At 43.9% G+C, this 25,411-nt stretch overlaps 1 protein-coding gene and 1 long non-coding RNA gene across 2 annotated transcripts in view; one reads left to right on the forward strand and one right to left on the reverse strand.

Annotated features, from left to right (window-relative positions):
* Window positions 1-687: 687 nt before the first annotated feature.
* On the reverse strand, window positions 688-3,760 carry CBLN1 (cerebellin 1 precursor). Its single transcript, XM_074839805.1, has 3 exons — window positions 3,166-3,760; window positions 2,806-2,925; window positions 688-1,631 (listed from the first exon to the last, which is right to left on the reverse strand). Exons 1-3 carry the CDS (start codon window positions 3,436-3,438, stop codon window positions 1,434-1,436), a joined length of 591 nt encoding a protein of 196 aa, XP_074695906.1. The 5' UTR covers window positions 3,439-3,760; the 3' UTR covers window positions 688-1,433.
* A 207-nt stretch (window positions 3,761-3,967) lies between these two features.
* The window catches only part of LOC141929835 (uncharacterized), a 33,649-nt gene continuing 12,205 nt past the window's right edge, over window positions 3,968-25,411 (forward strand). The window contains exon 1 of the long non-coding RNA XR_012625117.1: window positions 3,968-3,990. This is a non-coding gene — a long non-coding RNA (uncharacterized LOC141929835). The remainder of the gene's footprint in view (window positions 3,991-25,411) is intronic.

Below are 25,411 nucleotides of genomic sequence, written 5' to 3' on the forward strand. Positions count from 1 at the left end.
GTCGCTTTCCAGGGCAGAACCTGTGAATAAAACGAGAAGCGTTGCTTATTGTGCTCGTATTAATCCGCCTCCCCCCCCCCCCCCCCCCTTGGAGCTAATTAAATTCCTTGCTGGGAGGCGGGATTCGGTGCCGCAGCCGGGCGCGGAGCAGCCCCCGCACACAGCCCCGCGGGACGTTTCACGGGTTTATTTCACATTAAAGTTTAGATACAATGGAAATCCTCGTACGCACCTTTTAATAAAAGTAGTAATCTCTTCGAGTACTGCAAAATTATAGCATTTACATCTTTAAAAGACTGTAAACAAAATAATACTAGCAAATAAATCACACTAGCATCGAAGTATACATTGTCAGGTATTTTTAGACGGCCGTATAAAATGCGATCTGGTTTATAGAATATAATACAGATAAATGCTATAAATAAGTGGATATAAGAGTCGGCGGGAAGCTTCCTAGCGACGGGACCGCTCGGGCTGCCGACACCGCCCGCGGGGTTTGCGCGACCACGCCGAGCCGCGGGGCCCCGCGCGGGGCGGGTGGGGGCTGCGCGGGGCCCTGCGGCCGCGGCCGCACCCGCGGGAGCTCCCCCGCCCCGATCCAGCCCCACCACCGCAGCCCCGGGACAGCGCCGAGCCTCCTCCCCCTGCCTACCTGCATTGAGAAACCTTATTTCTGGTTAAGAAAAATAAAAGTCCCATTTAAACTTTATTGAATTAAAGCAAAAATTAATTTTCGATATTCACACATATATTACAGAGTAATAGTAAAAGTTCAATATACTTCCTGGCGTTTAGTTGGGCCACATTGTACAAGAGCAAAACAAGCATCAAAACATTTAGCAGCCTTAAATTTCACAATCACTCAGAATTACATAGAAATATTGAAATACTCTAGTCAGCCTTGGCTGTGAACAGTTCTTCGTGTAGAAATTTTTCCTTTTGCCAGCCAGTACACAGCAAGAATTGCATTTTCCCTTCCATCATGGCATCCACGTATTCAAAAATACTTTGCTTTTTTTTTTTTTTTTAAAAGTTAAACTCAGAGAAAGAGTCAAGATTAATATGTTTTAAAAACAAAACTACAAAATATGCTGTAAAGGACAATGAAAACATCTAAAGTCTACTTGTGTGAGGCAGAAACCATGGGGGAACGATGGCAGATTACACCAGTGACACAGAGATGGGAACTAATTTTGTGGGAGGAGAGAGAAGAATATAAATGGGGGCTTGATCAATTATAGTGTCTCCCGCCTGTTGGCTGCAATGCAACAAAAATAAGTAGTAATTCTTCAAAGCAGATGTACACAAACCTAAGCAGGATTTAGCTTCGTTAATATTTGAATGTAAAAAGTCTGCTGTCCACGACTCTTTAAACCCAGCTATGACTTGGGAATTCGTAAGAGATCTCTCCCTTTTCTTGGATGAGCAGTGATTTAAAGCGGGAACACTAGAAATCCAGAGAATGTCGAGTACTTCCAGCCTCCCATCAAGTTTCCTCTCTCCAGTTTTAGATAAGCTCTGTCTCCTTTCTCCATCTGAATCAGGACTCCATTGCTAGCAGCTTCTCGGGTCACATCTTGGTCCCCTGCAAAGGCAGAAATCACTGGCCACCCATTTAGCATCAAACTCACCTAAAGAGCAAGATAAAACAAAGCCCTCCATCAATTAAAGTCAGACAACGACACCGCCGGGGCTCGCCTAGCAGGCAAAATGCTTAGTTAAGAAAGGGCCTCTTCTGACAGCTGAAACTCCAGCCCCATAAAAATGAAATACCAATCTGAACCCAGCTAAGGTACCTACTCTAAAGGAAGAAGCCTTTCACCGCTGTTTTAGACCGACAATCACATCAAAACACCCGGTGCATATAAAACAGGACATTGATCCTGTTTTGAAGAATTTCAATAGGGTGCCTGTGTTTTCAGGCTATGAAAAGAGGCCTGCTCGTACTTATTGAAAGATGGCTTTATGCGAAACCTCAGAGACAGCGAGGAGCAGAGCCACAGCCGCTGGAGTCAGCGCGTTTGAAGTGTATTCAAGAGGTAGTTTTCCTTTGTTAGGCAGCAAAGACAATATGCCACAACACAGTCAATAAGCCCTGCTCAGCTCGCATTAATGATCCCGGGACTGCATACCCCACAGTAATAATACGCTACCTGCCCAATCTAGATGTGTGAAGCCACTTACACAAGAACGGTGCTGTGTAGCTGTACATTCACCTTGGTGATGCGCATCGCTACGCAGACAGATTTCCTGCTAGGTTATGCTACCTGGCTTCAGGCTGCTATTTTATTATCCCTACCTGGAGGTGCGTATGCATCGAACCACATATGGAAGGCACGTATAGGGTAGCTGCATACACACACAGAGAGCTGTATTCCTTATTGTATGGCTGCCATAGGCCCCTCCCTGCACCCCAAATCCCTACGAAACCTTCTGCCGCCCGAGAGCAGCTGAGGAGCCCACCGGGGGCCGCGGTTCCCACCGGCTCTGTGCAGGGGTGCGCCCGCCGGCACTGCGCGGCACGGGGCAGCCCGGGGGCCCGGGCAGGCTGGGAGGGGACGGCAGGCGGCCGTCGGGCAACCACCTCCCGTCCCGGGACGGCTCCTGCGGGCAGGGGCCGGGCGGGGGCCTGCTGGGGCTGCGCGGCCCTTTGGGCACCGTCCCCCCGGGCGGGGATGCGCCGGGAGGTCGGCGCTCCCGGCGGCGGCGGCTCAGGCGCGCGGCCCCCGGCCCCGCCGGGCTGCGGACGCGGTCCGCGCCCTCCCGCGCTGCCCGCGGAGCGAGGCGACGGCGTTTGGGGCTGACCTGGATGGTTTGCCTGTTGTACACTTTCACCACGTGAAAATTGAAACTGTAAATCCCTTTCCTGGGCGAGATAAAAGTGCTCCGCTCCGAGTCGAAGTTGCTGCCGATATTCACTAGTACCTGGAAGGGAAGGGCACCGTCAGCACCTCCGCGGGGCCGCCGCCGCCGCCCAGCCCCGCTGCCCCGCGGCCGCCCCAGCGCCCCCACTCGCCCCCCCCCACACCCCCCCCCTCGCCACGCCGCGGGCAGGGCCCCGCGGGGCGGCGCGTCCCCGGCCCGGCCCCGCCACCTTCCCCAGCAACTTCCCTCCTGCGGCGGCGGCGCGCCCGGAGCCCCGCCGCCCCGCCGCGGCCGCCCCACCTGGTCGAAGTAGATGATCATGGTGCGGTTGCTCATCTCGGAGGGCTCGTGGTTGGTGCTGCGGATGGCGGAGAAGGCGACCTTGGCGCTGCCGGAGCGCACGGAGATGCCGAGCGCCGTGCCGGTGGGGTCGGAGGTGGGGTTGGAGTCGCACACCACGAGGCACTTCCCCTCCAGCACGATGGGCTCCGTCTCGTTCTGCCCGCACGCCAGCCACGCCGCGCCCAGCAGCAGCCCCAGCCCCAGCCCCAGCCCCAGCCCCGGGCCCCGCATGGCGCCGCGCTCCCTTCGCTCCGCGCCGCTCCGCGCCCGGCGGCACGTCCGGGCTGCGCTCCGCTCGCTCCCTGCCCCGCCGCGCCGCGCTCTCAGAGCGGGGCCGAGAGCGCCCCGCCGGGTGGGAAGCGGCCGCGAGGAGGCACGGGAGCGCCGGCACACATAGCGCGGGGCGGTGCGGGGCGGGAAGCGGCGGGGCGGCGCGGAGCGCTGCGGAGCCGAGCCGAGAGGAGCCGAGCCGAGCGGAGCCGCCCGCCGCGCCGCGCGGGGCTGAGGGAGGCGGCGGGAGGCGGCGGCGCTGCCGGGGCTGCCGGCGAGCACAAAGACGGCGCGAGGCGCGGCCCCGCCTCCCCACCGGCCCCGCGCTGGCGTCAGCGCCCCGCACCCGCCCCCGCCGCGCCCGGCCCAACCGGCGCCCGCCGCGCGCCGCCGCCGCCAATGGCCGCGCAGTCCGTCTCCTGCCACCTGACGCCGCGGCTTTTGTTAGGCGGCGCGGGCGCGGGCGCGGGAGCAGGTGCCGAGCAGCCGCCCGCACCGCACCGCACCGCGCAGGTAGGAGTGCCGGGGCGCGGCGGCACGGCGCGGAGCCGGGCCGGGGCGGCGCGGCGGGGGACGCGGGGCGGGAGAGCACCCGCGGCAGCTCGGCGAGGAGCGGGGTGTCGGGCAAAGCCTGGCCGAGGGCCCGGGGGCGGAACGGGGCCGCGGGTCCCTGCGTTGCGCCTGGGCGAGGAAGGCTGGGAGGGAGCGGGGCAGGGGCAGGGGCAGGGGCAAGGGCAGGGCAGGGTCCTGCCGCCGGCGCCGAGCGGCAGCGGCCGTGCTCTGAGCCGCGGCCGGGTCCGCCCTCCCGCGCCCTCCCCGCCGGAGATCGCGCCGGGTCCGTTCCCCCGCCCGGGCTGTCCGAGCCCCGCTGTCTCTCTCGGCCGCCCCGTTCACGTCCCGGGGAGGAACAAAACGCAGTGCCTCCGGCGAGGCTTCCCGAGCAAGAAACTTTGCGAGCACGCGGAGACCTCTCTGGGCGTCAGAGCCCCCGGCCGTTAGGGGAGGGCACAGCCCGGGGCCGGCCCTGCCCCGGGCGGCCCCGGCCGGGACCGCGGTTTTAGGGCCGGCGTGATTCCCTAAAGTGGGCAGAGGCTGCTCTGTCGTGGTGGACATCTGACCAGTGTTTCCTCTGGAGGTGCTGTCAAAACATCATCACCCGGGATTGAGAAAGAAGAGGTTGACTGATGAGCCATTAGAAACAAACCACTGGAACAAAATATTTTTCTAACTGGCAGATCTGTTTGCAAACTTCTGTTCAGAGATAAAAACTTATATGGAGTTTGTAGCATCCTCTCTGGGAAACTGAATAGCAGCCAAAACTGGGCTCCAGTGCAAACCATCATGCCTTTTGGTAAAGGCTTTAATTTATTTTACTGTGCTGTTCTGATTATGTGACTCATCAGATTTTTACCTGGCAAATTGATCTCTCTCTGAAAACAGCTACAAACAAAACTTCGTTCATATTACTGCCCTGCTAAGTTAAATGCGTGTCTGTAAAGTTGCTCAGACAGGAGTCTGTAATATCTGAGTTTGCCCGTGGGTTGGTGCTGGCTGGGTCTAGGGGACAGGCTGTAGTTGCAACCAACGGCATCAAACCTGCACTTTATTTTAGACTTTCAGCAGTTAAGCAGTCTGGAAACCAATGTAATGGCAAAATGATTACAGGGGAAGGAAACTGGTCAGAAAGGAGTTAGGAAGATAAGAAAATAGAAACAAAAACTCTCCTGAGAAGTAGAAAATGAGATAAAACTGAGTGGGCGGAGCCACCACCTGTTAGAAGGTGTGTTACGTTTTACTTCAAGACATAAGTTTATGACTTATAATGCATTATTACTGCTGACCTTCTTAACTGAGTCTGAAGTCAGAATCAGAAACTTTTTAAAAAATAAAATTAACATTTCTAAGTATTTCTAAACGGTACTAATAAGGCTAAAGCAAATGACAATCAGCCAAAATGAGCATTTTGCATCCTTGTCAGTACTGGCAAAATGATGTGGGAAAATGGAAACTGAAGGAGCACAACTCTGCCCTTTTAAATTTTTTGAGTGCTTGACTATGCGTTCTTCCAACATAATTGCTCTTTTTTATGTAAAAAATATTTATATATTTCTCTTTTAAGACACTTCTTGTGCATGACAGAAGTCAATTCTCTTGTGCTATCGAGCTTTTTATTTGTAGCTTGCTATTCGAATCCAGGAGGGGTTTCCCTCCTGAGCTGGAAGTTGCCCTTGATGTTTTGTGTGATCCCCCTGGGAGGAGGCAGGGTGGGCCTTCCTCCCCTGCCTGCCTTGACCTCTTCGCAGGCTCTGACGGATGGAGTTAACAGAAGGAACAAGAACAGATGGGCCTGGAAAAATGAACAAATCTGTCACTTTTACCAGAAGCCCTAGTCCTCACTTACGAGGTGGGCAGGCAGGAAAGGGGGAGCATGCAAAGTTTCCTGTGCCAGACACCATCGTTGCTGCAGACTATCAGTCTTGCACACTTGACTAGCACTGTAGCACCCAGCCTCTGCAGTTCTGGCTTTAATAAAGTAACACCAGCCATGCAAATTAGACATTACTTCATTTTCATTAAATGTCACATGCGGCGCTAGGCAGTTATGTTGATTTTCTCTGTATTGACAACAGCCTCTCACTCATACTGGGAACAAAGAAGAGACGCTCAGCAGGAGGACGTAGGTACTGATATATAAGAACACGGCGTAATTAGTGATGCGTGGCACAGAGCTCCCAAGCTAGGAGTGCAGATTTGAAAATCCAGATGTTTACAGAGAGCCAGGAATTACATTACCCCATCTAATTACAAACTGCCTTGTTAATCAATGTCATTGAGATACAATAGTGCAATTGTCATTCAGATACGATGGGAACAGTGTCACGGTATTAACAAACTGTAATAGATGTTTTAGATATTAGACTGAAACTATTTGTCAGGCAGAGCTCATTGTTTGATGTTTGCTTTTAAGAAATACTTTAGTGGATACGGAGAAAATATGCGAACTGTCCATTGCAGTGTAACTAGCCGTGACCTTGATGTTGACAGATTGACCACAGACTATTAGTTTGTAGAGCTCCCCTAATGTTTCACCCATGGTAATAATCTGGGGAGAAAAAGATTAATGGAATGATCCTCAATAAGTTTCTGAAAGACTGCTTTAGGACTGGTTACTATCCTGCTTAGATCATGAGAGGGTTGCTCATTTTGTTCCAGAAAAAAAATACAGAGAGGCCAAAATAACATGGTTTCTACCTCTTACAGAAGCAAGTTCAAAGCTCAGAGGTACTGAACCATTATCTGTAGAAACCAAAATATAGTTTAGCTACAGAGCAGTTTAAATCATGAGCAACAGCAACATTACCTGCCCTGCATTACACCGTCAGTGAGCCTTAATCCTGTTTTAGGAAAATCATCTTTAGAAACTCAGTCTCACTAGACATTTAACTTTAGCTTCACTTATGAAGAAAGCCTCTAAGGGGGGCAAGCATAAGCTTCTCTGAAAACAAGCACAGAGAAATCTACTGGAAACCTTTATTTTTCCTTCGAGAGAATAATTTATCAAGACTTTAGCTAGCTGTGGATAAAACCAGCTTTTCACAGACTACTTGCCTTCTGATTTAATCTTTCTTGAGTAAGAAATGCAAGGTCTGGCCCATAACTGGGTAACTCTTACGAAATTCAGTTTGTTCACAATTCTGAAAATGCAGTTTGTTCACTGCTATATTAGTTTATGAAGTATAAACAGCAAAAAGCAATTCAGGGATTTATATATGCCGATATAAACTTAAGCTACTTGTCTTCCCAAACATCTGCTGGGATTCTGTACAAAGTCTGAAGATGTGTGAAAATGAGATTTAGAGCAAAACAGCTCTTGCTGATCCATATTGTGCTCTATCTATAAGCGTCTGATTTGCTGTTGTAAGAAAGGTTTGCATGTATTTATGGTGATTTGCTTATGGTGTCACCTTCAGCTTCCCCAGCAAGCAATTAAGGTATCTCAAAGAGCAGGCTGAGTTCAGTGAAAGAGTGCACAGCAGGAGCAGATGAACTGTTAAGGTGCCATTCAGCAGAAATTATCTGTAATGTTCCTCACCCTGTAGCATAAGAAAGGCCACAGAGCCTTGCAGTGCCACACGCCTGCCAGCGCAGGTGGTACACAGCAGAGAAAGGACAGAAGATGGCACAGACAGGCTGCTGGTTCAGGTGCCAGGGGAGAACACCACCAGGCCAAGGGAATTCTCTCCTGATCACTTGTGCATGCAGGAGAAAGATGGCATCACTGAGGGTAAAACCCAACAGTAGCATGGACACCTAAAGAGTACGTATGCTTTCCAAGGCGTGTACCTGAGAATAACTGCCAGGTGATCATTTGTGTACGTTCATATCCAAACGTCCTGTAATTTTATTTGATCAAATGAAACCAGATTGCTTCCCAAAATTAATCATGCACTCCTTCCTATAGAAAAATAGTTCTGATTTTTATTTTCAGATCTCACTTCTGGCCAGAGAATATCGAACAAAATAAGCTTAATGTATTCCCTGTACTGTCATGTGTTTTGAAATGTTCAGAAAGATTGTGATAAAAAGTTGAAATAAAAATTCACCTTTTGCAGTTCGCAGTCGTGGCAAACTTCAGTCTCAGAAGTGGGAATTCTTGATGGATATGGGCAGTTGCAAACAGAAGGTCAAAGGGGAAACTGTTACACAGCCTTCACCAAAGTGGGGATTGCAGCAGTAAATGAATATTAAATTGTCTACCTTGAAGGATCATTGGGCTGCACACATATTAGGTTTTGTATATTTTGAAGAACAACACGGTTTATTAAGATAATGTGGATAATGTCATCTGCTGCTTTTTATTGACTGCCTGCAATACAGTATTTGATTTATAATCTCCTGTATATATATTACATAGGGCAGCTTCAAAACTGGGAAAGAATATTAGCTCGTTGCTAAAGATATCTGGAAACACCATCCTTGAGACAACTATTAAACATTCTGGTTTATACAACCATAATTGTCCATATGTAGTATAGTGCTATCAAGCTTTTAAAAAGTAACATTTTCTTTTTTTAAAAAGTAACATTGGACTTCAGTTTTACCTTAAGAGGTGTCTGCTTTCCAGCTAGATCTCTGTTGTATTTACTGATAACACGCAAGTTAATACATTACTTGGATGGGATATCAGCAGGTTTTCTTTCAGGTGCAAAAAATTCCTAAGTGACTGATGATGCCAAGGTCGGGAGCTTGATTTGTTTTTCTTGTCATAGACTTCTGTCAAAACAAGTGCATTGTTTCAAATAAATAACTCAAACTGGAAATTAGTCGCCATTCAGATAGGTAATTATATTTTAACAGGGCAAAATCCCAACTCAAGCTGCCAGAGAACACTCAGCTAAAGCCAGCATGGGTTGGAACAGCATGTGTGCTTGCTGAAATTGTAAATGTGGCCTCCTCGGTCGTGCTGCCTCTTCAGACTTAAAAGAATTAAGACCAAAGCTGCCCAAATGTTAACTAAAACTCCTAATAATTAGGGGTTATTAGGGGCTGTTGGCTGGCTTTATTTTCTACCACAGTACTCTTGTAATTGTGGATTCTATTTATACACAGAATTAAGAGCTCTGTTTGAACAGGTAATCCAATCTCCTCTGTGTAATTTAGCCAGTGATTTTATTTCTTTTCTGGCCCTTAATTTTGGCTGTGTTTCAGGATGTACGGTGAAACTGCAATACTAAAACTAATCTCATTCTATATCTTTTATCTGAAAGAATAAACCAAGCCACCTTACAAATGCTGGGTAAAATTCTGAATTTATTTTTTTACTTACAGAGGAAGCACCAGAGGTGCTGAGGGGAACTTCTCTGTGTGCATCCTTCCCTCTAGTGGCTGCTCTTCTCAAAGAAAAGTAGCAGCACTTCTGTATTAGGTACAAAGTGATGGGTGTAGGATGGAGGGAATCTCATGATGAGCCATATCAAGACAGAGATACAAGAGCCATGGATTTGACAATATTATTGTGAAAAATACAATGTGTTCTTGAAAGATCATAGTAATTGTGATCACTCACATGCAAGACCAGCCACTTCAGAGACTCTCACACCAATCCTTTTTGTTGGTCTGTCTTGTTTTCCCATATTCCCAGTGCTTGCAGGACTCATGGAATTAGAAGATGCATCAGTAACAGCCCATAAACCAGCTGTCCCTCTTGTATTCTTTCCACAGATGTTTCTCCTATCTGCTACATACCTTTGTCTGTCCTTTTCAGCAGCAGTAAACCCAAATTCAAGTCTCCATGTTCATTGCTTACTGTTCTGCTGTTCCTGCTCTGGGATTAGTGCCTATCATACAACCCAGCACCCCTTCGCAAATTGCTATCAAAGTGATGAGTCAAAACCATGACTGTTAGGAGGATGAGGTGGCTGAGACAGCACTGCAGAACCACAGCTACCCCCGAGTAGAAAACAAGGCTGCAGGGGTACAAACAGTACATGGAATATTTCATAAGGACTTGTTTCTTGTCTGCATGCAGCAGTGAGTTCTCACACGCAATGAAGTCAATGCACTGTATTGCATCTCTGGCCAGCTTTTCCAGGCATTGAACCAGGGACTCTGTGGAGTTTAAACACCTCAAATAGAGTGGGTAGGCTGCAAAAAAACAAAACAAAAAAAACCAAACAAACCAAAAAAACCCCACAGAGGTGGAGAGAAAACATTTCATTTATGTCTCACATGCATGCCAAACTGTGAGAGTTTTCCAGCCCTTCAGCTGGAGACATCTCTATTCCTCTCTGCTTACTTTATGCTTTACTTATACCCTTTGCTTTCTTCCATTTTTACTAGTTTTATAGCAGGGTTACTCTCTCCTGCCAGACTCCTTTATTCTGATTCTGAACAGAACGGTCTAGGTTCTTGTAATCTACAGTAGCTGGGAGATTTCCTTAACACTGGTCATTTACTGCTCTGACAGTATAAGATAACAAAGGCTATTAGATACCTCCCTTTTCCACTGCACATATTGGACATATGTGGTACCCGGCACAGAAGCTATTACAAGGCAACCCCAGGGTGCATCTCAGGGCACACTTCCATCAGAAATCAAAATCTGACAGGACAATGATGACTATCAGATCTAGGGGGTTAACTTTTAACCATAAGTTACCAGCAATTAAAATCCTGATATTAATATTTCATTAAGGGCTCCTCCTTCTGAGTAACTAATTTGTTATTCAACCAGTTAAAAGTGTCTATAGCCTTCTCAGCAGAATTTAGACCAACCCATGATTAAAGAATAAATCTTTAAAATAATGGATTACTTATAAGATCTTTGAACTTCTACTGGGGCAATTCTCGCTGCATTTATTTCTCTCTAGGTTTGGCTGGAAAAATTATTAGTAGTTATGTGTATTTTCAGCAAAAAAGTAAAATAGTAAATTCCATCAAACACTGACTACAGCTACTTTTTATCATAAAATTTTACAAATTCCCCACCAGTGAGCTCATTAGTGTAAATGATAGAGCCTTATCTCAGGTTTAAAGTCAGCATTTTTCCTTAGCTACCAAACAGCCTGTTTTCTTTCATGACATGGTAATGGAGGACTTTACTCCAGAGAGCAGGGAAAATATTCCTCTCTTCTTGCAGGGCAATCGCATAGGGCTGGTAAAAACCAAGCAGACTGAGTGGGATTTCAGTGCTGTCGGTATCCTTCTGGAAGTTTTTTCTAAAAGGAGCAGAGCCTTTGCAGGGGGTAGACATGCATATTGCACCACAAGCCTGTTGTGAGGGGCAGATGTCAAGGGACAACAGAGGAGGAAGGCTATTTCTAAAGAAAATAATAGGCTCTCCCTATTCTCCCTCACTATTCTACCCTCCAAAATCTTTGTGACATACAAGCATTACATGACGTACACGTTAGTATCCCTGGATAGCATCAGTGTTGCTCAGCACACACTGGTACTTCACCAGAGCTGGGAAACTGTGGAGTCACGCTGGCAACAGGCACACGCAGTGTTGATTTCCTCCTCACTTTCCACAAGCACCTGCAGAGGTAGTGGTAAGAGGAATGGGTTGAGCTCTTAGAGACACTGGCAATGACAGATAAAGATAACACTTAAAAATTTTCAGTTGAAAATGATGACTCCAGATTACTTCAGTGGCAGAGAGGGGAAAGGCAAGGCAAAACCCTGAGTACCAACCAAATTCTCATGACTTAAGGCTGGAAACAACTAGCATAGTAGCTGTAGGGTAAACCTGTAAGCCAGCATACGAACACTGTTCCATACTGCTTATTGAACTCTGCTTTTTATGCATTCATCTTGCATTCATCACAGTACATCAAAATAACTCTCATGAACACAGTCAAGGGCTGAAGCTGGACTGTACAGAGGACTCACCATGTTTGGGTTAGCTGTTCAGAAGAGGGGAGGTCATTATGTCCGGTGTTCATCTGCTGCTTTCTGAAATTGTAATATAGCAAATTTCCATCTTCTGAACACTCCCAGTATTTTAAAGAGTTGTTTGTAGCTCTGAAAGAGAGCCCCATTCTCCAGTACTTATTCAGGCAAAATCCCGTTTGGCTCCTGGCAGCGCTGGGGAGAGCCCAGCTTGTGTCTGCACCTGTGGTGCCGAGCGAGTTCCTGGTGAGCCAGGCCCCTGGCTGGGGGCAGCGGGCTTCAGTGGCCCTGCTCCCACCTCGGCGGCAAGCCAGCTGCAAGGCAGTTTGCTTGAGTGACACAAGAGAGAAAATACGATAGCTGCAGACTGGAGAGCCTTTTCTGGTGAAACACGAGCAGTCTCCAGCAGTGCAACAAACAAGGGTGTGTGGACACATAGACTTCGTAAGTTTGAGTTAATAAAGGCTGGAGGGACATAGCTGTTTGTGCCATAAACTCAGCAATGATTTACGAAGGAAACATTCTGTCCCTAGAGTCAAGTGCAATCTAGTTCCAAAAAAATCCTGAAAGAAATTAAAATACCTTAATTTGGGGAGGAGAGACTGTGTCTCCTAGAAAATTCTTCAACTCACTAATTGGAGCAACACATTTTAAATATTAAGCTGTGAAACAAAGTGTCATTATGAATTTGGCTTGGGTCAAACAGCACATTCCCTCTTCTCCATTCTAGATTTCTGATCTTGCAGCGAGCTGGGCCTGTTTCCCCTGCGTGGGCAGGTCACCCCCACGACAGCATCCTTTGGAGTGCTGATTCCCTGTAAAGCTCCATCCAAAGCCTATCAGGCTCAGAGTCTATTTTTTCTTTCATCTTCTCTCAACCTTGAATTTACCTCACCATGCCTGGATTCGGATGTTTTATGTCATTTCTGGAACTGCATTTGCACTACAAGATAAGGGGAGAAAAAGAATAAAGAGAATTGCTTCACGTGAAGGGCGGACTTTTAGGTTTCCATTTTTTTCAGGTTCACAGAGCACAGGGAAGTGCCTGTATGTGGCAGTAAGCTCTGGGCCTGCTACAAGACTCAGGGGAGTGAAGAAGGGATTTTTTTATTTACTGAGCATTGCAAGGATCCCCTCAATGGCATCAGTGTGGATTGTGACTGGGGTATGTAGGCAGTTCTGCTCTTCCCCAAGGGCCAAATCTACGTGTTTTGGAAACTGCTGATGTATGTGAACTTCAGAGGAGATACAAACTGCACTTCATGTAGTTGTGGCTACTACTTGGGCCACATTCTCATTTACACTGGAGTAATTTTTGCATATATATTAAATACCAGAGAGGTGGAAAGAATTGTTGATGAATATGAGAATCCAGTTCTTCATCTACACTGCCTCTGCATGTACATTTCATCCCCTGAAAAAAAAATTCCAAGTTAAGCCTGTCACAAATATCATTTTCCTACATATTCCTTCCTCTAACTATACCCACAAGCAGATTGTCCATCAGTGCCACCAGCAGCTTGTGACAAACTGCTGTTTCAGTAATTACTGAAGGTCTGTATTACATTTGTGATACTGTTCACCAGAGGGGTTCAAACCTAGAAAGACAGGCATCATAATTTTTCTTTTGAAGCTGAGATCAAGTCTGAGTCACTGGGCCAGCCACTGACTGGCTCAGCAGATCAGCAGTGGCACCAAACATATTGTATTTATTGAATATTACGGAGGGGGAACAATGAGGTATAGGATGGTAACAGCAGTGATACAAAGGGAGCTAGACAGCACTGGATAAGGAATCGAGTCAGGTATTGGCCAGCCACCAGGATGAGCATATTTATAACAAAGATCATTTGAGGGTCAGAATCAGGACATAAAGGGAATCTGCTTTGTTTGCAGTCCCCTATATTTGGAATGATCCACACTTCATCACCATCGTTCAGCACATCTTTAAGGTACAAAAATGCTTGTGTATCTACCAAGATTTTAATAAAAAATATGTTTCTTTTTGCACTTGATGACTTTTTTATTCTTTTAGCTTTTCAAATAAATGACTTCTTCATTTGGGTTATGTAAAATATTTACCTGTGGAGGAGCCTAGCTGTGTTCAATGACTCCGCACCACACCACTTTCCTATAGAGTCAGCAAAATTCTTAAAGGGCTGGATTATAAAAATGGTGTGCCGTTCCATTTGCACATTGCCTTTCCTTTATCCACAGAAACTTACTTTACTTGCCTAAGCCATTTGCATACTAGGTTTTATTTACAAATTGGCAGTAAAGTGCTGTAGTCTCTTTGACAGTTTGCAATTAATTGCACACAATCTGTTTAGGCTTCAAGATGCACCTTTCATAAATGATGATATATTCCAAAAGGCAGTCCAATTGGCTGCTTTGCATATTGCATATATTTTTCATATTTCTGAGACAGGACATATGCAAAATCATTTTACTGTGGCACAAACACAGGAAAGATGATTTGGAAGAAAGGCCAGAGGCCAGAGGTTCTGTTTCTAATTCTCCCACTCACCTGCTGCAGACTGTGGGTAAGTCATCTAATATTTCCCTGCCTTTCTTCTGCATCTGCACAAGGTTGTTTATTCTTCTAAGAGCTGGAATTCAGTGAATGAAACTCTAATTTATTATTATTAATATATTCCAATAAATGGTTGCAGTGCTTTAGCACTGCTTTGAAGTCAGTCACATAAGCATTAAAGAAATAGTGAATTGTAAGAAATGGCAGTTCAGTCCATCTGATATGCCTTCATTGAAATGTTACTTGTGGGATGACCGCCTCAGAACAAGAAACTGATAAAGGTGTATGTGCTAAATGGATCCCAGAGTCTCAAGAAGCTGCTTCTCTTTTCACTCATCCATTGCGTAAAGAGTAACAGTGAGTCATGTGGCCCAAATCACTAAAAGCAACTTTTACAACAGAAAGCATTTAATGTTCCAGTAAATACCTTATATTGGCATCATACCTATCACCATTCTTACAACTAGCTTCTATCCACTTTCACTATTCTCTCCTTCCTCCCACCCTGTCTTACTGTCTTAAATTATGGGCAACTCTTGGAAAAGCAACATACACTTTAATTATACATGTAATACTATAATTGAATCAAACTACTTTGTTTCCCCAAAAAGCTATTCTTTATTTGCTGGCAGGCTGCTTGTTTGTGATCCTAGCATTGTCAGTCACATCAGGAAAGCCATCTTAGTCATAAAATAGCTATTGTAGAGGAAGTATTATTGGTTCTGTACGGGGCTCTTTAGCAGTAATTATGTACAGCTTTTAGTAATTTTGAGAGTCGCCCAAGCATCATTGATACAAACCATTTGCAATGACATGCAATGATGCCTGTACAGTATTTTTACAAGCAAAATAAAATAAGACATTTTGGTGGTAACATGTAAATTAGCCTTGAGGCTTGCAATGCAATGCTCATCAAGTGTGTAACATTTAATTACAAGACCACTGAGCATGAGTGAGGTCCTCTGAGCTTTTCATCCCCTCAACAGAAAGATTCTCCCACTGAACTGACAATTTGAATCCTCTCATCAGATGTGGAGTGAATCCACCGCTCCCTCAGCAGGCCAAACTGGCATTTAAGGGACCTGATGTCTTTCAGGACCCTATTTGGTGAAGTACTTCACAGAGCTACTGGTGCTTGAGATACCTTGTTGAATCCCATCTGCGAGGAACTGAGAACTGCAGGCACGAGGTACAATGTACCACCAGCCTGTAACCAGAGGGAGTTGCACCTGAGGTAGAAGAGCTCAGTCTGGGCCATTCTCATTTCTACCTTAATAAACAAAATTGTACTGCACTTCAGGAGCTACATAATGTGCAGTGTCTTCATACATTCATGCAGAACTGGTCGCTTCCGACATCCCTAAGTGTACAGGAGCATAGGAAACCAGCAATTCCGTGTTCTGCACTGAATCAGTGCAGTTTGCATCCACTTGTGCATGGAAGTATGGATTAGATTTTTCGTTTGGTTTAGCCTCTAGCATAAACAAAACTAAATTATTGTCTCAGCCTTTACTTCTAGATGTTTCTGAAAAGGCAATGAATGTTTTGTTATGGGGTCTAGGTTTCAGGCTGGGTAACTATTTTCTAATCTTGGACTCTGATATTCATAAGGTGGCTGGTGTGGCCATGGAATGGTAAAACAAATGCCAGAAGACATAAATACATGGACATAAGTTCTGCAAGCACATTCAGAGCTACATAACTGCCTGCAGATACCTTGCAATCCTCCTGTTAGGGTTGCCAGTGGAGCTGCGTGGGAGTCTGCTGACAAAGTAGAGGACTAGCAAGTACCTAAGAAGATGCACACAGAGGTTTCACTTGTTCATGGTCTCTCTCCAAGACTGACCATGCATGACATGTAATGAACAATCTTCCTCCCTCTGTTTCTTTCTCTGACTGACTTTCCCCTGCCTCTGACAAACACCTTACATGCTCTTGACCAGTTCAGAGCCCAGTGACTGTTGTCCGCAGATTTTGGGGGCTTGTGAGCCAGGCCCACACCCCTGAACCAGAGCTTCCGGTCCTCATCCAAAAGAAACAGGACTGCAGCAAAGGTGGGGGAAAGGGACAACCAGGAGACTGGACTGCCAGTCCCTGGCAGCACTCAGACCAGAGAATGATGTGCAGAGGTCTTGGCAGCTGGTTACCTAAATACTGTATATATTGTGAGCTTTTGATTGGGGCTCATAGACTCTCTGTTAACATGTTTTGGTTTCTGGCTGTATACATTATTCTCCAAGTGAAACCCTCAATGAATGCATGTGTGGGTATTTTTCATAAGTAGCTCTACCAGCTTAGAGACAAAGCTAGAAATGGACATATGTGGAAATTGCAAAGTATCTCATCCACCTAAACTCTGGCAAACATTTACAGCTTACTATGTTTTGCCTAGTCTAATAATGAATGTTGTAATTTCATATGTGTTTTCTTAAAGTCATAAAGCTTGGAGCTACATAAATATGTGCAAAATTTGGTCTTTATTTTAAAAAAGTGTAGAAAGATTCTATCCACTTTTTTAGTCTCTTTGATGAGCCACATTAAAAAAAAACCCAACCAAACAAAAAAAACCCAAAATAAACCACTAAACCAGCAAGATAAAGGGGGAATGAAACAAATACTGTTTTAAAAGAGTAAACTGCATAACAGTCTAGTCTTGCTGAAAATTTTAAGGGCCTCCTCATTTTTGAGTTTTGAGTACTTGAAGTTGACAAAATCAGCATGTCAGGAGCAAGGAAAGTTTACAAGAATTTAATTACAAGAATTGATTGAAATTAATTGAATTAACTTCTTGATTACAAGAATCAAATAGAAAGTCGATTAGCCATTTCAAAATCCAAAATTGATGCTGTTTTCAGGTATGCTTAAGAAAGAAAACATTATTCTGTAGGCTTGCTGGAGATAGGAGTTTGGTTTTCAGTATCTATGTAGTGTAGCAAAAGTATTCGCTAACTTACTTGCTACAGACAACATGTGTGTGTTGTCCCAGTTCTCTAGACGCTAGAAAATGAGAAGCCTGAGGAACTGGCTGCCCTGCTGGATGTGGCAAGAGATATGACTTGATCTGGAACAGCTACTGTTAATGTTCTGAAAAAATCTGGCTTCCCAACACTGAAGTGTTACCTTTTTATGCAAATAGTAGCTTCAACAGCATGCTCAATCTTTGCTATTTCATGATTAGTGTTCTCATGTCCAATCAAATCCCCAGAGTGTCTCCGTGTAATGGCCATTTTGCTCAGTCTCTTCAGTAGGGAGGTCTATTTAGCAGCAGGTTTTCAGCAGACCAAAATGTGGAATCAATAGCCTGAGAATAATCTGCCCACTTGTCCTTATGAAATATTTGTATTTTTTCATGCAAGTTCTAACAGACCAAATGACTTTTCCAACATGTAAAGGTTTAGTGCCTCGTATGGAAATGCATCAACTACACAATTGCCAGCACACATGATAGGATCTCTCAAGGTCACTAGTGAATTGACTGAAGAGCTTCAATAAAGCTTTAAAGTCAAGTCATGCAGATACAGAACACCCACCTAAATGGTTTCAAATTGCCTGTGAGTGACTGCAGCACATAGGTGGGCATGGCCTGGGGAGGACACGCAGCTTTCCTCTCAGGAGCTCACTCCACACATCTTACCTCCCATCTGTTACATGAGACAAAAATCAAAAACCTCTCTGCTCTCTCTGCTGTATGTATACCTTACCTAGAGAAGGGACACTGATGCCAGCCTCCTTTCTCGGTTGTTTTTACCTGCCTGCGTGGTTGCAGCCCAGTGCAGTACCTGACAGCAGCCCACTCCTCAGTCTGTCCCTCGAGCAGAGAGCAGGGGCAGGGGAGTGCCTCTGCACGGACATTAGCATTCTCTCCCTCAGGTATCCTCTCTGGTTTTAACTGTACCACAGGACCATTTTTTCCTTCAAAAAGTAAATACAATAAAATTATTATTAATAATTGTAATAATAATGGTGATTTAAGAGGACTTAAAAGCTATTCACAATTAGTTTATTTTCTTGACTCCTTTAATATAGTCACAAGAATACAGTAATCTCCACATGTCTTTTCTGATCTGGGATATATCTGTTCTTATCCTGGCTTTCAAAGGAGAAGCCCTCAGCAAAGGGTCTGAGGTTACAGTTTAATTTTTAGCTTGGTTTCCTAAGGAAATGAGGGTCATGCCATTGCTGTTTGTCTGTCTGTCCTTGTTTTTCTCTCATATTGCCTTACAGGAACTTTTGAGCCTGTCAAGTCAATCCTAGCCAGAATAAAAAAGCATTGTAAATCTCAAGAATAAATACAGGCCTGTAAGACTTCATGGACACTTTTGGTTGGGGAGCAGAAGGAAGCACAACTTAGAGCTCTTGCTGAGCAAAGGTGAGGAAAATGCAGCCAGTGCCATCTGCTTGGTAGCAGCCAATGGGCAAACCAAGACCGGCCACTCATCGGCATGAGGCTAAGTCTGGACAAGCCAGGGAGGGCAGAAACGGCTTCTTGGCTGGTGAGGGTACAACAGTGAGAGCTGGGTGGTCCCATGAGTGGGAGGCTCCCAGGAGCACAGGGCACCTCTCCCTTGCAGGCATGTCTCTAGTCCTTCACTTCACAGCTGTAGTTAAAATTCTGTCATCAAATTCTGCCTTCCCTGCCAAAATAGTCAGGTTGTTTTGCAGATTACACATGGCAATACCATTCCTGTTCTAGACAGATTACAATTTAGGGATATAAATTATATTAAGTCCTAAAACCTACTATCTAAATTTTGAGTTACAGATGGGAATATAATCTCACTCTATCAAACGCATCCAGCTGTTCTTGGATAGGGCCTGATCTTTTTTTTAATGTAGCTCAAGCAAAGCTCTCGCTGAGTTTAGTGATGCAGGACCAAACGTGGGCTGTGCTGCTTTGTATTTGGTTAGTAGCACTTGACTGGATAACGCAAGCACATTTTTTGTATATACTTCATATGTAGCAGCACTGTGTGGTAGGCAAAAGCTGTGAGAGAAATCCCCACAAAATAATTAAAAAACCCAAACAGTCGATGGTAGCAAAGAAAAAAATTCACCATGAAAAAACCACAAAATCAATAGATTATGAAAGTTACTCTGAGGCTTCCACTGCTATCATCTCAAGGCTTTATTATCAAATATCAAAAAATCATTACTGCAATATCAAAACATTCATAATAACAATATAAAACCTCCACTCAATCTGTTCCTGCAGGGATCTGATCTAAAAAATCCACAAGAAAAAAATAATTGCTGTGAAAATGGCAGTTAGCCAGTTCAATCATTCTGCCAACCTGGTTCTATAATTGTACACTAGCCACTGCATTCAGTGCCACCACTGTAGATAACTTCAAAAGAATTGCTCAAGCAAACAAACTATAACCAAACCAGACAAATAGGAAGCCTTTTAGAAAAGCTCACAAGTGCTGTTACCAGGTGCTCTATTCGTGGCTTCATGTCTTTTTATACTTAGCATAACTGATTCCCTATCATTTAGAAATGATAACTTATAAACCCTACCTTGTGTCCTCCTGCAAAAGACCAGTTTTTAGCAACTTTAATGTTCCTTGGATTTCCTTACCTCAAAAGCAAGAGGCACTCTAGATGGCATGGGAAACCTTCATCTTTGCTGTCTATGGGAATGAAGTTTTAAGGAAATCAAGCTTCTACATGGAAGACTTCACTTGTTTGAGACTAATTCTATGCTTTTTGTGCATACTTATGCATAGTACTTTCAAAACTAACATAACTCCTTTTTGAACCTACAGACAAACAGCTTATAGTTCATAATGGCAGTATTGCAGGGGGCAGAGATGGGGATCATTCTCCATTTACTACTATGACAAGAAAAGGCAAGAAAGCTTTCTGGTCCAGTTTGTCCTGGGTGATCTGCTTCATTCTTGTCTGACACCTGAAACCCCAAGTCTGACCTGAGATTTATAACCCCACTCAGCTCTTTGTAGTGCACTGTTGTATTTAACAGATACTTATAAAAGCCTCCTGTACTTGGGGACAAATCACAAATATACACTAGTAACAGATGTGTGTCTTTTCTTAAGCTTAAAATAAGTAAAACTCATTGTAATTCCATTGTAACTTGTAAAAATCTATACCTCTTTTGGTGTGACTTTCCTCCTGAACGTGTGGGTAGCAGATGGCCCTTCTGAATCCCAGCAAATGTATGGAGTTGGATGACTAGACCAAAACAAGAAGCTTTAAAAATTGAGGGATGTACACAGGAACAACAGGGTTAAACCAGGATGCTTTCAGTTGGACAAGCGCATGTGAGCTTACTCTGTGATTTTACACGTGGGAAAAGTACCCAAAAATGAGATCTTTGTAGGTGAGGAACATCAAACCAAAATGCCACGTGAGCAGAGTACAGATCTGGCTTGTATATATTATATACTGCCTACATGTCCTTGGCTTTTCTTCTGCTACAGGCAGACTGTCTGAAGTCACCCTCCAGCCTTTCAGCTGATAATCTACTTCCTGACAATAACTAGCAAAAGACTAACATTGCACTTGGCTCTGCAGTAGACTCAAAATAGCCCACAGGCACGGCGCAGGGTCAGCCTGCTGCTAGGCTGTTTGTTTATTTTGGTTGACATTTTCCTTTGTCAAGAATCTGTTCCTTGTTATTCAGTACGTAGAGCCCTGCACATATCCTATCTGTTTAACTGTCTTTGGATAAAAGTGGGTATTTTCCCATGTCAATAAATGTTCTGGTGTGAAGCTGTGAGCTGGCCTCTGAGAGAACCACCCCCTGCTGAGTATCTCACTCCTGCATTGAGTTTTCTTTGTTAATCATGTGCAAAATAAGAAGGCTTTCTGTCTAGCAAAAACCCATCATTAATTTTTCATATGAGCACTAAAGTCTTGAACAGAATCCTTGAGTGGCTTCAAAGAAAAAGGAATTATAAAACCAAAGAGCTACATCTTCCTTTTTCTCATCTTAGTTATTTGATATTTTAAGAAAACTTTTTAATGCAGAACTACAGTTCTCTCAGCTTCATGGTGACACATTAATTCTGAAGACTACATTTGACCTTCAACTTTGTCCTTCATTAGGAGGATTACACCTAAACACTCCTTCATTTTACTGCAAATGAGACAGATGCAATGTGTATTCTGTTCGGCCCCAGCATTAGGATTATCCCAAGAGTGGCATTTATGTTCTTGCAGTTCCTTGGTATAAATAAATATCAAAGTAGGAAGACCAATCTGTACTCCACTAGGAATAATAAACTAAAATAATATGGCACTGATTCTGTTTGGGTTGTCTAAATGTGTTTTTATGATTGTATATGTTTATGGCTTTCTCACACAGCCACCATGAATTCCAGGCAATTAAAAAGGACATGAGTTCTGAAGCATTTTAAAAGGGGCTTTGCTTTTCAAACGGTGCGTATTAAAAGTAGAATACATTTTTTTGACAGAGCTACTGCAAAGTCAACAGTCACACATTTCCCCTGCTCCAAATTTCTTCCCTTTCTTCTCCCACCTGAAATAACTAATTAGAATATTTCTGTAAGTTGAGAAGAAAGGCAGGGAAGGATTCCTTTTATGTTTGTACATACATTAGATGCATTGCTAGCTTAAGACTCAGCCTGCAGGCCCCAGATTTGAAAGTAGCTCAGAGGGATTACATAGCAGGTCTTGTATGAAGTGTATCAACCTACCTATATGCTGTACCATCTGCTTTTTCACGTTGAAGGAGTCCAGTGTCACACCGAGAACAGTTCTGTCCTTGCTTCACACTGCCCAGCGTTTACCCCACCTGACTGAGGGACACAGATTTTTCAGTTCTGGGTGTAGAGAAGAACTTTAATTGGATAAATAAGTAGCTCTGCTCTAACCTACCTTGAACTGGATGGTCTGTGTGGTGTCATGAGTTACTGAACAAAGAAGTAAAAATATGAGCAGTGAAGAAGCAGTACTTTTGATCAGATTGTTAAACATTCTTGGCTTGCTTTTGTTATTTACATCCATGCAAATACAGAGTAAAGGGCTGAGAGAAAAAATTATCTGTAAACAACTTTTCAGCTATGAACTGAGTCCAGTTTTAAATGTTTATGTTCAGGAAATACTTCAGAAGACTAGAGAAAACTAGATTTGATAGGTAAATCAAACAGGTACATTTTTTAAAGGTAAAAAAGCATTGTTCCTCCATCAGGTCAAACTGTCCCTAACCACATGACCTTTATACACGAAGAAAAGTGAATAAATGGAAGAGAGAGCTTGATATTTTGCTTTCTCCAGTAATTTTTTAAAGGAGATTATGATTCCTTGATTATAAGTAATCTATACCCTGCTCCACAAAGTCTCCCACAGCAGTCAGTGGAACTCATGGACTTAGGTGTTAGCAGCATAAAATTTCAAAATTTGGCCGGACTCATCATGAAAGGAGAATTTATTAAAGAATATAGCTACAGCAGTCACTCATCTGTCATAAGACATTGCCTTTTCTGCGCTGTTCACTGTAGCTTTGGTCCATGCACCTATTACATAAGTATTTTACAGGGTGCATAGTCATAAAGAGAATTATTATCCCATTGTGCTTAAGTGTAGAATGCCAGCTGTGTTAATAGAAATGTATCATCGTGTCATTATTAAATATTTATACTGTTGTAGCACCAAGAGACCAATCCTGTCAGGTTTCCTGTGTTAAATTTTTAACAACCAATAGTCCCTGACAAGCTGACATGAGTCTGAATGAGCAAGAATTGACACAAGCTTCCTGTGTTTCCAGAGGAAGGGTGTAAATCCTGCCCAGGATTCTTGTTTATCAATGAGATCCCTTCTGGAGATAAAACAGGATCTCCTGAGATAAACTTCTGCCAGTAGCACGGTGAGGAGGGAAAACCCTGATAAGCCAAAAGTGTTTCCAAAGGCAAGAAATAGCAATCGTTGTCCCTCTGGGGAGAAGACAGGAAAAGAAAATAAGCAGAATAGGAAAGACCGTCTAATTATTTGAACATTATAGCCCAATTTTTACATATTTATTCAAACCAAGTTCTGAGCGTAGAAAAATTATCTGTCATTAATGAACACGCCTGAGCTGGCTGTTCAGTACCAGCCTGTAGCAGCAGAGCCAGCGCTGCCCTGGGTGAGACCTGCGCTGCAGGAGCCGAGATCTCCTCTTTGCCGGGTGGAAAGTCTCTTGCTTGTCTATTACAGCAGGAAATGTCTTGAAATCTGAACAATGCAGGAGATCTGAGGGCAGACAGCACAGATAATGAAAAGAAAAAAAAACTATTACTTGGAAATGATTGTTGCTTTGTCACTTTTCCTTAATTTCCTCAGTAACTAGTAGAAACCGTTCCTTAGAAAATATTTAGGAAATAACATCCATAACACCATTTCCCTGCCTCAGTCTTAGCCATTGTTTCCATCCTTTTGATGACAGGTGAGTTCAACTGTAGTCCTTTTTATGAATACTCAGTGTATAAATTATGCAGATTGAAGTCTCTAATTTCAGAGTAAATTTCAAAGATTCTCCTCTCCTTGTTACCTCAAGATGTTACCTGTGTAACTTTTTTTTTTTTAGTTCTTCAAAGGCTTTATGATCAAAATTCTTGTTTAAAATAAGGCCCATAAAATCCCTACATTCACTTATGAAAGCAGAAGATGGAAGAATTAAATAGCAAGGTTTAATATTCAGTTAATTTCTTAAACTCAGGTAAATAATACTGATGTTCACACTGTAACACGTAATTTGAAAGGAAAACTGGTTTTTGTGATTTTTAATTGAGTATGGTTCATGGTTAGAACAAACTGACCAGGAGGCAGACCTTCACCTGGTGCAAAGTATTTTTTAAGTTAATGCAGCAAAAACAATGTACATCAACAAAGAACTAAAGTATTATCAAGGCTGTGATTCTGGGAAAAAAAACACCTTTGTTGATCCACACTGAAATTGAGGGAGCTGCATGTTGGGGACAAGGATTTAGCTGTTAGATTTTTAGGCTCAGGACTCAAGGTTGGGAAATAATTTCCTGCATTACCATTTTCATTTTTGAGCCTTCCCTGGATGTTTCTCTGTAATACAATGAAGAAAACTTTCCTCATTCCACAAAAAGTTTTTGGATATCAAATCAACTTCTTGGCAGACACTGGCATGAAAGAAATCTCTCAAAACCACCTACTCTAATAGCAAATACTTCCCTCCAGTACACAGAAGACCAGCTTTCAGCAGATACTTTATGTAAAATGAACCAGTTTGATCAGGAGCAATTGAACAAGGGTCTGGAGTAGTCCGTTGCCTGATGGCTGGTAACTTAGTAAGGATGCAAAAGGTATATATTTGTGTATCTGGTTAAATCCGGCAGAGGCATCTGAACAGCAGGTTCCTGCCTTTCTTGCATGAGCTCCCTGACTACTGAGCTGCTGGCCATACCAACGCAGGCAAAGGCCACGCTTAGTTTCAGCCTTGTAAAAATCAGTATTTTGGCTCCTACAAAACGGCTTTGGCATTGAAATTTGGTACCTTACAATGACACACCATTTACTGGAATATTCCCAGTTAACCCGACTTGCACGTTTTGCTATTAAGCCCCAAAATGTTAAGATGGCACCAAAACAGAGAAATATGAAATCATCTTGAAAATCATGCCTACCTTCCTATTTGTGTTCATGACAATTAAAGGGCTGAAGGTCGGCTAGTCTTACAGCTGTTAGGTTTGGTTGGATTGCTGTGCGTCATGAGCCTTTTCACAAGAACCTGACAAATCTCTCTCATTAATAACAAATGACAATCTTGCTGGTGCTACAATGCATGTTACATTTAATCAATTTGCTATTTGTATTCATTATGTACATCTCCTATTTGAGTCATGAAAAATTGAAAAGTAATTACAACATGGAAGAGCATCATGGATAACAAATGAGATAAGATGAGAAAAAGTACTATTAATTGGTCAGTTGTGCTTGTCAGTACATTTAAAGTAATTAAAGCAGGGAATGAGATAAGACAATTGTATGCCTTTGAAGTAAAACAGAGCATCAGGATAA

This window comes from Strix aluco, chromosome 14 (assembly GCF_031877795.1).
Source record: "Strix aluco isolate bStrAlu1 chromosome 14, bStrAlu1.hap1, whole genome shotgun sequence".
Lineage (NCBI taxonomy): Eukaryota > Metazoa > Chordata > Aves > Strigiformes > Strigidae > Strix > Strix aluco.

Excerpts from the sequence above, each read along its gene's own strand:
- CBLN1 (XM_074839805.1), bottom strand. The coding sequence starts at position 3,438 with ATGCGGGGCCCGGGGCTGGGGCTGGGGCTGGGGCTGGGGCTGCTGCTG. Across the intron at positions 2,926-3,165 it reads TGATCATCTACTTCGACCAG|GTACTAGTGAATATCGGCAG; the intron begins GTGGGGCGGCCG and ends CTTCCCTTCCAG. Across the intron at positions 1,632-2,805 it reads ACAACAGGCAAACCATCCAG|GTGAGTTTGATGCTAAATGG; the intron begins GTCAGCCCCAAA and ends CTTGCTCTTTAG.